We start from the raw sequence: 17,983 nt of genomic DNA, 5'->3' as shown, positions 1-17,983 counted from the left end.
GAACATGTGTAATAAATACAAAAAATTGTATTATAATTTGTCATTATTATTTTCGATTTTATTTCCATTTGAAATAAAATAAAACACTTATTAAAACCACTTTTTAAACTCTATTAATATAAGCACGATTAGTTTTGAAAATTCAGATGTTCTCATCAGTAGATTTAAATAAAAAAGTTTGTATTTTATCCGTTGATAAGAACTTCGAATACTTTAGATCATACACCCTTTTACTTTTTTAAATTAAAGAAAAAAAGTGAAAAATGCGACAGAATGCAAGATTATCTAGAAAGTGTGTCCTTAAAAAAGAAAAAAGTTGATGAAGATAATAAGAGACGGATAAATGCAGAGAATATAATAAATTTTGCTTTGAATAGTGTGATTGGAAAACAAGGAGTTAAAAGAAGCTTCACTGGTAGTTTTACAACGGAGTATTACTACCGACACTGATGCATGGAAATATGGATAGAAGTTAACAAAATACTTAATAATTAATTTAATGAAACCATCCATTAGCAAAATGTCAAACTAAAACATTTATTATTGAATACCAGAGAGACATTAAAACAAAGTTTGTTTTTGGAATTTGTTCTTATAGTGTTCTTGAGAAATGTCGAGCAGTTAATGATTCCAAGGAAATTACACCTACCAAAGTTTGGAGTCGTTTATATTAATAAGGGGAAATTATTAGTAAAATGAGAGTATGTATACGTATGTGTATTTAATTACTCTACAGATTTTAGATATGAAAACTTTAAGTGATCAACTTCTTTAACAGTACACGTGTAAACTTTTATAATTCATTTACAAATTGAAGTCAATATTGTTGAGTGCTTCCAAATCTTTGTTCACAAATCTGGGTTTTTCCACTTGGGAGTAATTTTAATATTGACATCTCAATATTAATAAAGAAATATAAGTCTAAGCATTTACAAGGCTTAGGAATTAATACACGTGTAACATTCTTTATTCACCCATGATTGATAACCACAACACTAAAATTATATCATAATTTCTCATATAATTCTGAGGATGAATAAATGAATGATTTGCTTATAAAATGATTTCATTATCAATCATTCTACATTTATATATATTTTCAAATAAAATATACGCATATATTTAATAAATTGTTTGTGTTTTCATACAAATAAATGATTTAAATATAAAATTTCGTTTTGTACAAAACCACTTTAAGAAATAGTTCATGTAAACACAACTAGTTTCGAGAACTATTTTTTTTCTCGGAACTAGACACGTTTACATTAATAAACTCAAAATGTGGTCTATTACAAGGGTTTTAATTTTATTGTTAAATTTTCGTTGGTTCATCCTGTTATTCCACAAAATTAATGCCGAATCAATAAATAATATAAATAAACATAATACAGATCCAAAAAATAAACATTTTTGTACATGTCTGACATAAAGATATGTTTTATCTTTACATCAGTAGTCATCTTAGTAACGTTATGTATTCTGTGACCCACTTTTGTTCCCTGGGTACGAAGTTCCCATTTTCTTGCTTATATGATATTGGCTGAAGATAATATGAAGTCACATCTCTCTTTGGCTACAAAGGACCTTTTAATGTCACATTTCTGATGGGGTGTTAAAGTCATTTAATGCTCACAGTAAACAGTTTGAGACGGTGATGGCTGAAGTCACAAAACTCCTTAGTGAGTGAATTTATATCAAAGGGATGGTCTCTGGAGATTAAGGTTCATGTGAGAAATATTTAAATTTTAATATATAAGGAAATGTAACGAAAATTTTGTCGTAAATAAATTTAGAAGAGTAAAAAAGCAGAGGATAAGCCATAAAATGATCAAAGGGCTCAATATTGATAATTTTCACTCAGATTTTCGTTCAAACAATAGCATAAGAGATTAAGCTAAACTGGCAGTGCACAACGGAAGAGTCCAGAAACTCTAATGTATGAAACTGGTGCATGGAGTTAGCAAAAGGTGGATAAAACAGACTGAATCCAGTCGAATCGCAATCTTCTAGACGAATGTGCGACAAATAAATGTATTAAATAGTTAAACGATAGTAAAATCTCACAGTGAAAACTTAACTGGCAGTATACAAGGGAGTCCTCGTACCATCCCTAATGCATCAAAGTGAAGCACGTAGTTGACAATAGTAGTATGAACGTACACTGAATGCAGTCGAAATGCGACCTTTCATACGAACATATGATAGATGATTGAATGGTGAAATATGGAAGAAATGTAAGGCTGATATATACATCATCGATAAAATTAAGAAAGGTATGTTGAGATGGTTAGGAAATGTATGAAAAATGGTGAGTAAAGAACGGAAATAAAAATAAATAAAATAAATGTAGCTGAAAATGGAAACAGAAGAAGATCGATGAAAGCTTGGCTTGATCAAGTAATTTAAATACTGGAATGTGCTCAGGTCAGGAGTCGGAATGATCGTTGGGTGTGTATGAGGAGATGCATGAATGTGGGAGAGGCAAATATTGTTTGCAAAGACGTATAGTGTGGCATTCTACTCTCTTTGCCTACCCTTGCGGGGAAGTGGCTTAAAATAGTTATTTCGCTTTTATTTGTTTTCAATAGTAGAGGGTCGTCTAGAATGGAATTGATTTATCACATTCAGGCTTCATTTTCAAAACTCAAAAAAAAAATTAAAACTCTCACTTCTCTCATTGCTTCTTATTCGAATTTCCATTGAGTATGTCTCGCGTACAAGTGTATTCATAAAAGCCTTGCGAACGAAATAAAATTTAGAGTGATGAAATTTCTCACAACTGCCTTCATTGTCATTGTGAGTTAATATTGCTGACAAAATTTGTGCTACATGTCGAACAAAGCTGTGGAGTACCTTCAGTAGAGCTTTTAGGCTACTATTGTACATGTCTCGTACAGCGAACATAGGTTTGGCTTATATATCTTTGTAATTTACTAATTTTCTAGAACCTTCCCCGGTCACATAATTTCAGCCTTTAGATAAATTAATATCGACAAACCATACAATATTATTTAAAGATTGCTTTAAAGTGAACGATAAAAATACATATGTTTTTTTATATATAATCAAAAGTAAAAAATAGGAAGTTAAATGAGGATAAGAAAAGCAAATGTAAAAAAAAAACATCACAAACATCCAAACCAATTGAAAATAAATCTCTCATGAATTTATACGCAATTGGCGAGAATCGAATCAGTTTTGCAGACGAACGTCTACCCAACTACGCTACGGCGCCTGTCATTGGTTAAAATATAAAAATAAAACTTTTGTTCATTAATGTTATAACGACTAGTTCCGAGAACGTAAGGTGTTCTCATCAACAGTTGATAATACAAGCCGATTTTAGTTTTTATTTCCATGTGTTGATGAGAATATCTGTTCTCGAAACTACTATATTAATTAACACAAATTGTATGAAAATTTGATAACAATCTTGTTGAAATACATTGAAACACTTGTCTCAATTGAAAATAACAATTGTGGTATTTTCTCAATTCATGTTAAGTTTTGTTGAGTAAAAAGTGTAGTATTGAGTTGGATACGGTAGGGTTTATTTTCTGAAATAAAGGGGAAAAAGGGAAGAGAAATTCCATTAATTACTTTACTGAAGATATCTTCTTTCTGTGCGTAGGCTCAATGATTTTCTAATAAATTTAGGTGTCGTTCGTTGGGAGTATATAATACACTGAGGATCAATAGTATTGGTACAGTCACATCTTATTTTTTCTTGGAATTGAGTCTTGAGCTGTTCAGTATAAAAATTACGGAGCACGGAGATTTAAAAAATAATATTTTGACATATTTATCAATCTGAAATAATAAAAATATGAAAGGCAAAATTTCCTTTATATTTTTTTTAAGATTACAAATATATAGAGTGAGTAACTAAATAATAACACTAAAGTTTTCTTATTAACCAATTGCAACACAAAACCGGCGAACCAGCCACGGTCAATTTGTCACTCTCCCACAAAGCCGGTGATTTGCCGGTTTGTCTTTGAAGTGTTTTTTTTTTCATTAAAACTGAATGACAATTACTTTCACAACTCTGAACTGAACACACTCTTGTAAAATTACCTGGGGATGAGCCAAAATGATCTAGTTTACGAACAACAAAAAAATTATGCTTTTATATTTTCCCATATTTATTTTGTGTGTAATTTAGTCTTAATGTTATTGTAATAAAAATATGTGTCAAAATTAAATATGTAGTATGAACAAATTATGTCATCTTTGTTAGTGGTGGTAATTAAAATTCATTTATCGCTCACTCTTTTCAAGAACGTCATAAATCAAAAATCGTCAATTTTCAGTTGTACATGTTTTCAGAATGCCCAGAAAATGTACAATATCCCAGCAAAAGTGGCACATTTTCAACTAAATATTTACCCGCTACAGGGCAGAAAGTGTTGTTTTTGCATGTTGTAGAAAAGGTATTGTTTAATCATTTTTTTAAAGATTTTAAATATTTTTCAAATGAAGAAAAAACCTTCAGGTTTTACCTAAAAAGATCTGTTGCAAGGTTAAAAGTTCAATAAGTGGTTTGATATTTATTTCTTTTACATTTTATTGTATTTTAAACTTTTAAAACGATTTCCTGAAAAATCTATTTTTTTGATATATGACGTTGTGAAAGGAGTGAGCGATATGGGGACTTTGATCCGGCTTGGTTAAATTTATTTTATTTATTTAAATTCTTATGAAGTAACCTATGTAATATGGTAAGTATTTTTATGAAGTAAATAAAGTGTCTGAAGTTTTGGAACCTAATGTTCGTATGTACTTATGAAGATCCTAGAGTCCCGGTGTTAATATGCCCATATCCGCTTTCCGAGCCAGTGCGCCCCCATCGCAATGAAAGCCTTTCCCTACCCTTACCGAAGAACCAGGAGTGATAAGTTTCACATGGTAATACACGTTTCTCATATCAAACAATCTCCTTGAATACAAAATACAGCCTTCAGATATGTCTTTCAAAATACTATGTCGAATGGGACCTCAGATGGAAACACACAGGTATCGCGAATTTAATTAAATTAAAATAACATTATTGAAAAAATACATATTTCCACGGTTTGAGAAATACCATTAGATGGTTTTACACATCATGTAACATTCAACATTTTACTGATGATTGGTAACATAATTTAGTATATAAAAAGGGCCAATTTGAGAAAACGAATGAATGAAGCGAATTATTTTGATAGAGAAAACGAATGAAAATTTAGCCGGTGATATCTTTAATAAGTGTTTTTTTTTATGAAACGTATGTAGGATTTTTCCCAATATGCTAGGAGACGCCTGTCTCCTAGCATATTGGGAAAAGTTATACATTAAAAAAATATATCATTTAAACTTGCCAAGACTAACATATTTTTCTTCATCTACGTTTACTAATGAATATAAATAATAACTTTCAATAAAGGCGATGTCTAAGTTGAAGTAAAAAAAGTAAATAACGATTTAAAAACATTTCAAATATTGGTTTTACAAGTCTACTTTATATTCGTACGTTATTGCTTAAAGATTTTTATTTTTTAGTATAGGTACTGATCGTGACGTTGACACATAAATTTGTAAAATCTGACGTATTTTTCGTACACAGCTTTAAGGTTCGAAAAATTGTGTTCCTCTTGAAGGATTTTCAATATAATTGAAATGACGTGCCAGTCAATTTTAGGTTTTACTGACATTTATCATTCGCCAAGATTTCTCTATAATTGATAAGAAAAATAATGGTTTTTGTTTAACACAAAACAGTCGTCATGTGTTTTGTCTATTTAAAGATTTGTCATTTAATTTGTAGAACTCAGTATTTTACAATGATTAAAAAAAACAGTTGTTTTTTACCACTTGAGTTTTATTATAGACTACATGTTTCAAAAGTTAAACTTCCATCATTCAGGTCTGTATAATAACAAAACAAGTGTTTTCTTTAATCATTGTAACATGTCTTACCACAAAGTTAATGTCGAAACAGTAAATAGAACTCTATTTTATTAAATATAAAATCAAACATTGATTTTTTGAGTCTAATAAGTTAAAAAATCAAAGGCAAAGAAGAATATGGAAATATGGGCATTTACGGGGCTGACAACCGTCATAGGGTGGTTTAAGTGATCACTTTATACACGTGTAACATTCACCAATTTTACCCATTATTGACATTATTGAGTAGAGAAATCTATTGGTGTGATTTAAATAAGCTATTTATTGAGCAGACACTCTTTAATTAGTATTTTAGGTCCGAAACCTGGATTATAATCACATACATGAGAAACGCCAGAAAATATCATTTTCATTTTTGTTATTTTCGCTCATAATTTGACCAGATAATTTATTGACAAAATTTTGAATATGTTCAAATACTTGTTCACAAATCTGGATTCAATTCAATTATGGGAATTGTTCTTCATATTTAAAAAAAAAGGTAAATAAGTATTTGGACGTAATCAAAATGTTGTAAACAAAATACAACTTAGTAGATTAGAACAATCAGTGTTTGATTTAACATTTATTACATAAATTGTTTTGTCTATCATAGATTTCAGTTGAATATTACTCTGATATATAAATTGGTAAAAAAGCTTAAAAATATTAAATTTAAGCTGTAAATTTTTCAGAAATCAGTTGGATTAAAGATAAACAAATCTGAAAACAAATTTACTGAAAAGGATAGAGCTGAAGCAGACAAAGCGAGTTTTTCTGTATTCTGAATTAAGCTCCGATAATGGAAATTAAAATATTCAGCGAGGATATTCAAGTATGGAACTTTTCACTTCAGATTACAATGCCCTTTTATTAACTTTCGCACTGATTGTTCGAATTTTTTTATTTTAACCTGTTTTGGATTTTTTCACAAATACTAACAACAATACACAAACTGTTCATCAAAAATTCAAAACAGTTTTACCATTTATTAAGAGAAAACTATTTTTCACGCGTTTCATTAAACGTTAAAACGTTTAGTTAGATCACGTACATGCTAAAATTTCCGTAGATTATTTTGGAAAAATTATCCTTTTTATAAGTTTTGTACAAAAATAACAAAATATTTTCAAATGTTAACCGATTTCAGTATTTCTTTCATTTTTTTGTGAAAAACATATTAAACGACTCAAATACAATAGCGTTATGTTATAAAAATAATTGAGATAAATGCATTTTGAGAAAAAAAAACAGATAATTTTTATTTACAACAATGTGTTAAGGTCGTACGAAATAGTATCGTTTAAGAGTTTAAAAATCGATGTTCATCCTCTGTTTGGTAAAAATTCTAATTTCATCGGCATTACTACTTTAAGTGTAACGATCACTTTCTACATCACTATTGGACAAATTTGATATTTTAATGGCAAAAGTACAGATTTTTACAAAATAATAAATAAAAATTATTCGTGAATATTGTTGTCGAATCGAAGAAACGCACATGCTACGACGCAACTTCCCAGCTTGACCGCCAAAATGCATCATCGCTATATTGAATAGCCGTGCTTTTGCCAAAGAAAACATTCTTAAACATTAACGGTTGATATCCAAAATAATATGTTTTGTTGTTTCTTTTCGGAAAAAACTTGCATCAAATAGAAGCTAGACTTAAAAACTAGAATAAGGTGCTAGACATTCGAAGCTTGAGAAGTTGTGGTTTACACGAAAACAATTTAAAAGAATAAATATGTCTTCGAATATGGCAGATTTAAAAAAAAAATATTACACCCTTTTTTGGTATCGCCGATCAATATTAGATTTTTTTACCACACGCGTTATAACTAAAATATTTTTTAAATATATACATATTTTTTATTATTTAAAAAAATATATTTTTAGATAGGTTTACGATGCAAGATATTCGGAAATGTAACGAAAGTCAATTTCAGGATGAAAAGAGGGTTCTAATATCCGCACCCTCATAAATGGCAGAACATAGGTAATAACTTTTTCAGTGTTAAGGACTAAAATCGCTGAATGTACTTGACAGAATTCGGGAGGTCCTTCAAAGGGAGTTAATTTCCTACTAAAATATCTATTGTATAAAAAATATAAGAAATCGTCGTATAATTCTGTTAAAATAAACTATATTTTCAATATTTTGAATTCAGGATTAAAAAATAAAGCTTTAATAATGTATAAGAAACAAGTTTTATAATTCATCTGACTCAGCATATTAAAATATAAGTATTTGTTTGTTCAACATTTTATGTCTCTGAAAGCAGTGATCGGCATACTTAATAGCCTAAGAGCTAAATATACACATGACAACGATTAAAAATTTTCATGAAAGCCAAATCTGTTTGCAATTCTTGTAAACACCTTTATTATAAATTAAGACCTTTATTAAATTATAGGTACACCCTTTAAAACTCTATTTCACATATTAACTCATATTTTTTTAAAATTAAGAATATAAAAAAAATATTATAAATAAATATTTATGAAAAAAATATTTTTGATATCATACAATACTTAAATTCACTCAAATTAAATTAATTTCTCAATAAAATTATATCAAATCATGGTTATCAACTCCTGCCTTGTTTTATATATAACATAACAATTTGTATAGCCTCCCACCAGTCTGATGAAACCCGGTCGCTGGTCAAATAAAAATAAAGTGGAAAAGCTAAAAATATTGGTTTTAATCTAATAATATATTAAAAATGCAATTCCATCACGAAGTGTCAGTGGATAATATAAATCTATTGAGAATACACTACTCATTGCAAATAGTGTCCTCGCACCTCCTTTGAAAATTTGATCAAATCAGGTTTGTATGTCGCTATTTTTTAGCGCGATTCCAGTTTCTCATCAATTAGACTATTTCTCAGTTTGCTTTTAATAATATTCATGCTTCAAAAATATTGTTAACATGAATACGTAGACGAAAAGCTTTTCCGCGGATATTTGTGCTGGAGCCGCACTTAAAAGGTCAAAGAGCCACATACGGCTCCCGAGCCACACTTTGGCGACTTTTGTCCTAAAGTAAATCACCGAGTGCTTTTAAATTTTAACACAATGCTACGATGTGATTTTTAAAGTACCTTTACGACAGTTTTTAAGACCACACTCAGATAGTGTAGACTCTGCGATCTTTAAATCCGACCAATTTGATTTTCTGCGACATAATTGCCTCTCTCCATGGTATTCCTCAGAATAACTTTTTAACGCTCTCTAGGGGACGGTATCGTCCCCTTTTAAAACCTTAAGTTAGCTTAAGATATAAACACTCCGTAGTAAAACGAAGCGTTAAACGAACTTTGAAATAACCAATCAATCATTCAATATTTTTTTGTGACACGTGTTCGATGTTGACAAGGTTGAAACATATTTGTTAAGTTCTCAATGTATACGCATATACATTTTCAAACTCGGAAAATTCAAACTCTTTGATGATATTTGAGTAACTCTCATTGAATTGGTGAAATCCGTTTGATAGTGTTTGACCAGCGTTTGGGGGAGGGAACACAATATTTTCCTTGTTTGAATAAGCTTTTGAGTGAGTACTATTTGAACTGTAAATGTTATTTTATGAGAATTTGAAGCTTATGTAAGCTTTCAATTCGTTGTATTTTCATTTACAATAATATTCGGAATTTACATGTAAAATTTATGATTTACCCGAAATTTTCTCCAAATTTTGTTTAAAATTCCGCTTCATGAAAATGATTGGCATGTTGCATAATATGAGCCATTAAAATGAAATATGTATTTTAGTCGCTGTTTATTTATTTATTTAGCGGTGAACTTGTAGAAATCCATAATTTATATTTTAAATATTAAAATCAAACACCCCTTTTCAGGGTCTACTAAGTTGTATGTTTTATTTAAAAAAGAAAATAAAACTAATATTCGTGACAACTGTTGCACCTTGTTAGGGAATTACCAAACCACTGTCCAATACTGTGCAGTAGTTTGATGCCGTAACAAAGTGAAACAGTTGTCACGAATTTAATTTTTTAGTTTTTTTTTTAATAAAATATATAACTTAGACCCTTAATATCAGTGAGATTTAAAGATTTAAAAATATTTTTTTCAAATTTATTCATAAATATGAGGAATAAATCTATTTATGTAAATTTTAATAAATAATATAACCACATTTGAGATAATCAATGTAAACATGACTAAAAATACAAATGTTCTCATCGACTCATGAAAATATACTAAATGAAAACAACTGTACTTCTCAAAACTTGTCCTTTTTATATTTTTGACATCTTAACCTAGATGAATAATAGTATGGTTGTCCTGGTGTTTACAGAGCTTACGGCTTGTCATAGATCTTAAGCTTTTAATACCCAGACATTCATATTCTTCTTCATCTATGTTGAGATGTCAATATAATTAACTCCTAAATGGAGAAACCCAGATTTGTGAACACGGATTTTGAAACAATCAAAATGTTTTTAATATATATAAACCCAAAAACAGTTATTACACGTGTTGTATTGTTTTATTTGAATCATCATGTTATTATTACACATAGTTTTTGATAAATCAATAAATGAAATGTACATTACAGGATTTTAATGAAAATTATGTCAAGAATCTAAACCCTTACAATTCATTAGGTAAAGGGAATAATTTTATTTAAAATAAAACAGATTTGATTTTCAGATGTGTCTCGACTGGCGGCATAGCGTGATCAACTACGTTTACTAACTTTTAGAAGCTCGTTAACAACTTCATTAAGTCCACACGTGAGAATTTAGGGTACGAGTATGAGAATATATGCATGCATAAATATCATATGTGGATGACGAGATACGTATTAGAATAAGTTGTTATATTGATATGTTTTATATGATAACCTCTGAATATAAATGGTATTCAAAATAATTAAACAAGACTTTATATATTTCCAGATTTATTTTATTTGTCGAGTGACCGTTTAATTTTTTTGTTTCATTATATGAAATATAGTTCCACCAAGAACCGTCAGTACAAAACTTTAATCCAAGGACATGATACTTGTTATTTTATAACTGACATTTAAAAAAATGTGGAATCACTTTCACAGTTTTCTTATCCTACGGGAATGTTCCTTTTTAAAACGGATTAAATTATTTATTAATTTGGCATTCAAATTGTAGAATAATTAATATCAATATTTTTATTTTTATAAATAAAACGTTTGCGGAAGACCATTATTATGATTTTTCTATTTAATTTCTACTTAAATATAATACAAATTATTAATAACATTTTGAGTGTGTCCAAATACTTGTTCACAAAATCTGGATTATCTCCAATTACAGGAGTTATTTTCATATTATTTTTGACATCTCATCAAAGATGAAGAAGAATATGGAAGTCTGGGCATTTACGGCACATACTAATAAAAGAGTTTCTGCTTAATAAAAAGCTTCTTTACATCTCACCAATAGATGTCTTGTGAAGTTCTAGTGATTCAAGAACAAGGTTTCCAAATTGGTTCATATATATATATAGAACTTCCAAGAATTTGAGTGATGTGGTTGTCAACAATGGGTAGAATTGGTGAATGTTACACGTGTGTAAAGTGATCACTTAAACCAGCCTATGACGGTCGTCAGCCCCGTAAATGCCCAGACTTCCATATTCTTCTTCATCTTTGATGAGATGTCAAAAATAATATCACATTTTTAATAATGGCAAATACCTCTATTTCTTAAATTCGATTATAAAATGAGTTTAATATGTTCATTCAGGAATATTTTTAAACAAAGTAAGTATATAATAATATCAAGGTTTAATAATGTAAACATGAATAGTTTAAAAAAAAAAACTAAAGATGCCGAAACTGGTCAATAAATGTGTGAAAAGTGATCAAATAAACCAAAAGATAAGGCAAAAAAGTTCTGTATTTGTATTTTAAATGTACTGAATAATATCAATCTTAGCTTTGCAATGAATTTCTTGAGAGATCGATAAAAAAATTGAATAATAATACGTATATTTTAATTTTGTTTTTCATTAAACATATTATACGAGTATTCTTCTTACATAGATGCTTTAATATATGTATATACTTTTATTTCTAAATACTTACGAGTACAACGCTTCTAAGTTTCGTTTGACATTTAAAGAGAAGCAATTTGTAGTGCTTCATTCATTTTGAACCCTGGCTTGTGTTTTTTGTTTTCTTCTTTTTCTAATTTGGTCTTTATTGTTCCCTAGTTGGATAAGTCTCCTCTTTTCTTTTCTCTTTGCTTATGTCTTTGCTTCTTGCCGGGATAAAGTGTGTTTTATTTGAGCTACTTTTTGTATGCTATCCATCCATCTCAGTTTGACTCTTTATAAAGTTAATCTCTAGTAAAAAATATGAATATTTTTTTATAAACGCACATTTATCAACTTATTTCAGCATAACTGTCGAATTTCCATATATGTCAAAATTATAACTAGCATAAAAATGGACATTGCAATAGTGCATAAATGTCAGATCTAAACCCATAAAAACTATACTCACACTTTTTTTTCGTTTAAAAACAGTGTATTGTTCCTGTCAGCTGACACCCTATATTACTAGTTTATTTTCCAAAATACTTATGAAACCTGTCTTAATAAATAAAAATAAGGTGATGACATATTTTTATACCATCAATTTACCATCGTTTAGTCTTTGTTTACATGCCAAATATTGTTTCTTAATTGTATCGGTTGAAAGTTGTTCAAATAAGACATAAACGGATTTGATTGTTTTCTGCGATTGTTTTCCGAAATTGTCCAAAATTCAAGCAACTGTGTAGTAATAAGTAATTTCCGCCCTTATTTCCGTTTTCCTTTAATACATTCCAAAGTAATTGTGTGACAATTTTTGAAATGAGGGGATATTATCACAACGTACCCTTTTCTCTCTCGAAAAATTTAACTTGAAGCCTCTTTTAGGCTTTTTCAAAAGGCTTTCACGGGGTATTAAGCGACCTCTTTGTTTCAGACCAATTTCGAAATTTAATAAATGACTACCTTCCTCAAACTTTCAATTGTACTAATTCGTTTAAGCGCATTGCTGGGATTCCTAACCAATGCTTTGTGATCTTCAAAAATTAAATTTGTATTTATTATTTTTATTTTTATTATATATTATTTAACCATATCCGTTCCCTAAGTGAAGCATATGAAGTCCACAAACTGTCTTCAGGTTTTTCTATCGGCTGCCAGCTCCTTTGCATCCTCCCAAGTCTGATCCGCGTCCCGAAGTTCTGAAGAGAACTGCGGACGAATTGTCAGCAGTGGTCGTCCTGGGCGGCGCGAACCTGATGCCTTGTAAAATAGGCAAGTTTGATTAAGGCTCTTGGGATGCATGCGGAGTACATGGTCAAGCCAACTGAATCGCCTTTTCTTGACGACAGTTATGACCAAGATTATATTGAGAAAATTAACAGAAAAAGAAGTTTAAGATTTTTTTGACAGAATATACTAGTAAAAAATAATACCACCATTGGTGTTTGTACTATTTGTCTCAAAGAGTCCAATTATGTTATCAAAGCAATGCTTTATCAATGCACAAACTTCAGGTTTTTCCCATCATGTTGAAATCACGAAAAAAGCGTCCTTAAATCCAATTTGATATGTGGAATAAACCTTCAATTGTTCTCAAATATCCACCAATCTTGAATTATAGAAAAAAAATTTAAAACAAAACTTTAATGTTTGTAATATTAAAATATATATACCGTGGTATATTCGTTGATATTTCTGTCAATTAATAATTTGCTCAGAATGATCATTCAAAATGGCGAATGTTCGTAAATGTAAGTTTATTTTAGTTGTATAAATAAAATCCAGACTCTGTATAAATAAAAGTCTACGAAATACAATAAATCTACGGAAGAGCGTTTTAAAAGTTTACCAATTTGCGAATCTTCTTAAGATGAGAGGATAATAAGTATTGTTGGGATATCCAACTTTTAATTGAAAATGTTTTGTTAAATCCATAAAACGAGCGAATATTGCGCGATTTCAAAACTTAAAATTAGGTTGCGAGTGTTCGAAAAAGATTTGTGTTTTTACATTCAGAATGTAATGTTATGTTAACAATCACAAAAATGAAAAAGAACACGAGTTTACATTTATAAAAAAAATGTAGTGTTTATTTCAATTTTTATGAACACGCTAGGCATAGGTTATAAACACACGCGTTACTGTTACTCAGTCTGGTTAAATAGAAAAAAAAGACATTTAAAATATGTTTTATTTCACAATGGGTATATAGTATGTAAATGTAGTACAAATCTGTCAAGATGTACGCTGTTTGCTATGAACAATGTATAGTATTTCCCTTGTTATTGCTTCAATCGACAGATAGCGCTGCCATATCAGTAAAAAAAATGTTTTAAAAGTTAAAACGTTTATCTATAAAATTATGGGAGGTATGATAACGTGCGCATATTTTTTTTGTTTTTACCTGTTACAGTTTTGTTTATATATAATTTTTTTTATATAATTTATATTTGAAGCTCTTACTTCGTGATTCTCCATTTTATAATTAAAACAAAGTTTCATTTTGTTTAAATATTTTTTTATTTACATTTTTATTCATAAGCAACGTTGTGTCGAAACTGTAAATAAATCTTAAAAAAAAATAATATTTGTGTAAGACTACTTTTTTGAGTTTATTGGTGTAAACGCGACTTGTTTTGAGAAGTACAGATGTTCTTATCAACGGGTGAAAACACAATAATTTACACTGGTTTATAATGACACCTCTAGATTTGAAACAAGGCGTGTTTGCATTAATTAGCTCAAAAAAGTGGTCTTACGCAATTGTCAATTTTTTATAAAATGAAAGTCATTTTATTCCAAAAAGTTAATGCCAAATCAATAAATAATATTCATTGCAATCGGTGAACAATTAAAATAGGAGATTATGAACAAACTTTTTTTTGTTTTTATATGTTTAATAAAATAAGAACTATGTAGTTTTTTCCACATATATTGACATTATCAGACTAGTGGGAGACTAAAAAAAATTCTGTGTGGGCACACATTATGGGAAAAAAAACTTAGGCAGTGAAACAAGGCAGGGGTTGAGAATGTAATTTTTTATAATATTTTTTTTTGTAGCAAAATGAATTTAAAATGAATAAATTTCAGTGATGTTTAAAAGTAATAATAGCATTTATTTTACGAGAAAGGAATAATTTTATTTTTTAAATCGATTTTTGTATTCATATTTTAATAATAGATTTCTTTATATACATAAACAGTATTTTTGTTATTTTTCCTTTATTGCAGATTTTTCTTCATTTTGTATCAACTTATATGTATGATATGATACATATAGGAGGTTATCATGGAAACATATAATTTTGTTCAAGGAATCAACAATAATTGAAAGATTCTTTACAGTTTTAGAAATATTGCCATTTATAATGAGTTTCAAAAAGCTGGAAGGACAAGATTCAAATAACGAGAAGACGTTTTTTTCACAAGATTGATATACCAAAAAGAATATCTCATTTATCATAAACCTGATATCCTGGAAAGCTACTTCAAACTTTTAAATGAAGGGATATGGTGATGTGTTTTTTGATGTGGTAGAGGTCACGTGCTTTTACTTTTTGTTTTTGTATGTATCGAATTGGATTAATTAAAAAAAGGCTGAAAAATAATAATGTGTGTTTATTTGTAGTACCCATAAATATTGTTTGTGTAAAGTATTAATGTTTATTATTATTAGTATGATTTTTTTCTTTCTAGAAATGCTATGTACTTCGAATGAATAATAAAAATAAAATATGAAGAAAAAAAATTTTTTTCGCGTTTTTATTTATGATTTATTTTGTACTTATACCCGTTTCTATTTTCCTGAAAAAATAATTGATTACGCCAAGTTTTTCTCGGTCTTCCTCTGCTCATGTTATACTGTTCTTTTTTCACTTATTAAATTCATATGCCAAAACTATCTCAACAAACTTTTTTAAATAATGTCGAAAGTGCTGTTTCCAGTCTTGTGTTATTTTCTTATGTCACTATTTGAGCACATATGATACATCTCTTACCGCACATTCGTTTATTACAATTTGAGTAAACATTTTTTTTACAAAAAAAAATCAAATTACACCCTATCAACCCTTAAAAGCGCCGAACAGGTTATATTCAACGGTAATACTTGTATTAAAAAAAAATTGTCCTCATATCTTTCTATCATTAATTTACGTATTTTCTTTTTCAGTTGTTGTAGTGTGCGCCAATCCACTGACGGTTCGTGAAATTATGCTAGCAGCAGAAGAATTGAATATGGTCTCATCAGGAGAGTACGTGTTCTTCAACATTGAACTTTTCTCAAGGTTGGTAAAAAGTCATAATATCTGTTTAGATTTAAAGCAAAACATTTTTTAAGCAACGATGAGCAATACAAGTAAAATATAACAAATGCAAAGATGACATAGGAACTTACTTTGAGCTAATTTTGAGTTAAAAAGGAAAAAAAATGTATTTGGTTGTTTTTCTATCACACGAAGAAAATACTTTTATAATAATTATCAGCGTATTCCAACTTTATATTTACATTTTTTGTTCTCGAAAAAATATGTAAAATAGGCAAATTTCTTAAATTTTGTTAAATACGAATAAACGAATTTTTTGTTGTTGTTCAAACCATAATTTATTGTGACGCAATAGTCGTTGGATCATTAAAAAAACTTTTTAATGCCTTCAATTCAAAATTACCCTTTTATCAATATTTGATCAATCCCAGTTTTTGTGAGGTAGCTGTTTTTGTTTGAGGGTATAGTATTTTTAATGCGTATTTTTTTTCAATAAATTTTTGCTTTATATGTATTAAAGTAGATTAATTTATTTACAAACTCGTTTTAAAAAATCTAGAAATTTAAAGATGTTTTTTATAAAGTTCTTTAAGGTAATCTTAAACTTTTATATAAAAGACAACATCAATGCAACGCGATGAATTTAAATAGGTAATCAGCTTACGATAGGTCATAAGCTCCGCAAATATCCAGACTTTCAAATTATTCTTCATCTTTGCTGAAATGTCAAAATGTAAAAAATAACTCTCACTGTAAGTGGAGAATATCCAGATTTGTGAACAAGTAATTGGGCACACATTTGTTTGTATCCATCGTACTGGAAATAATTTACTAGGAAAAATAGATTTTTATCTTATTTATATGGTAGTGTTTTGGTAGACAAGATAAATTCGATTAGTTCCAATGGATGAATAAAAGTAGCAAGAAACGTGATTAATAAAAACTTGTTCTTCGATTAAAGAAATTACCGATTGATTGGGTTATAACAAAAGTTGGAAAATTTATTTGGCTAGACGATGCGGTCCATTGACCGAATTAAAGTGCGTTGGTACATTATCAAAAATGAGTCTCGATAATCTGAGGCTTTTGATATTGAAACTAGTGACTATTTGAATTTATTATATATTGATTATTTTTTAAACTAGTCATGTGTAATAAAATGAAACAAATAAAGTGGTATTATTCAAATGTTTAATAAAAAAAATACATAATCAAAGATGTTATATTTAAGTTATTATAATTTATTTATAGCTAGTTTTTAAGACCATATTGCACCAGACGTAGAAATGTTTTGTTTCAATATTATAGGTGTTTCATGAAGTGAAACATCTACCGTTCCTCTTCATATGAAAAAATGTAAAGTTTGCGCATCTCAGGGCTTAAAACCAGGCACTGAGCTGGCTTAAGCAATCACTTTATACTTTTGTGAAACGTTCATCATTCTGCCATTTATTGAACATCCGTAGTGCATTAATTCTTAAAACCTGCATATAGGTATGCAATGGTCTCATGACCTTCCACACGTCGGTACGATTTTTGAAACGTTTAAAAATCAGGTTGATTGAAGTTTGTTAGCCCTGGGATGCTCAGAATTCCAACCTTTTCCTATAAAAAGACTTTATAAACGACTAATAAAATAACAAGTTTCTATTTTTTCCACATATAATTTTCCAATCACTGGTAAAATAAATTGTAAGTCGAAAAAACTATATAGGTGTGATTTTATTATACAA

At 29.0% G+C, this 17,983-nt stretch overlaps 1 protein-coding gene across 1 annotated transcript in view; it reads left to right on the top strand.

The window, feature by feature from the left end:
- The window catches only part of LOC148300132 (atrial natriuretic peptide receptor 1-like), a 146,100-nt gene that overhangs the window by 22,778 nt on the left and 105,339 nt on the right, over positions 1-17,983 (top strand). Inside the window, exon 2 of the mRNA XM_088275210.1 lies at positions 16,157-16,271. Coding sequence (XP_088131336.1) covers positions 16,157-16,271 — 115 coding nt within the window. The remainder of the gene's footprint in view (positions 1-16,156; positions 16,272-17,983) is intronic.

This window comes from Brachycentrus maculatus, unplaced genomic scaffold (genome assembly GCF_059751285.1).
Source record: "Brachycentrus maculatus isolate JH-2025_06_01 unplaced genomic scaffold, ASM5975128v1 h1tg000818l, whole genome shotgun sequence".
Lineage (NCBI taxonomy): Eukaryota > Metazoa > Arthropoda > Insecta > Trichoptera > Brachycentridae > Brachycentrus > Brachycentrus maculatus.
Note: the sequence above shows the minus strand (reverse complement) of the source record. Positions and strands in the feature narration are given on the sequence as shown.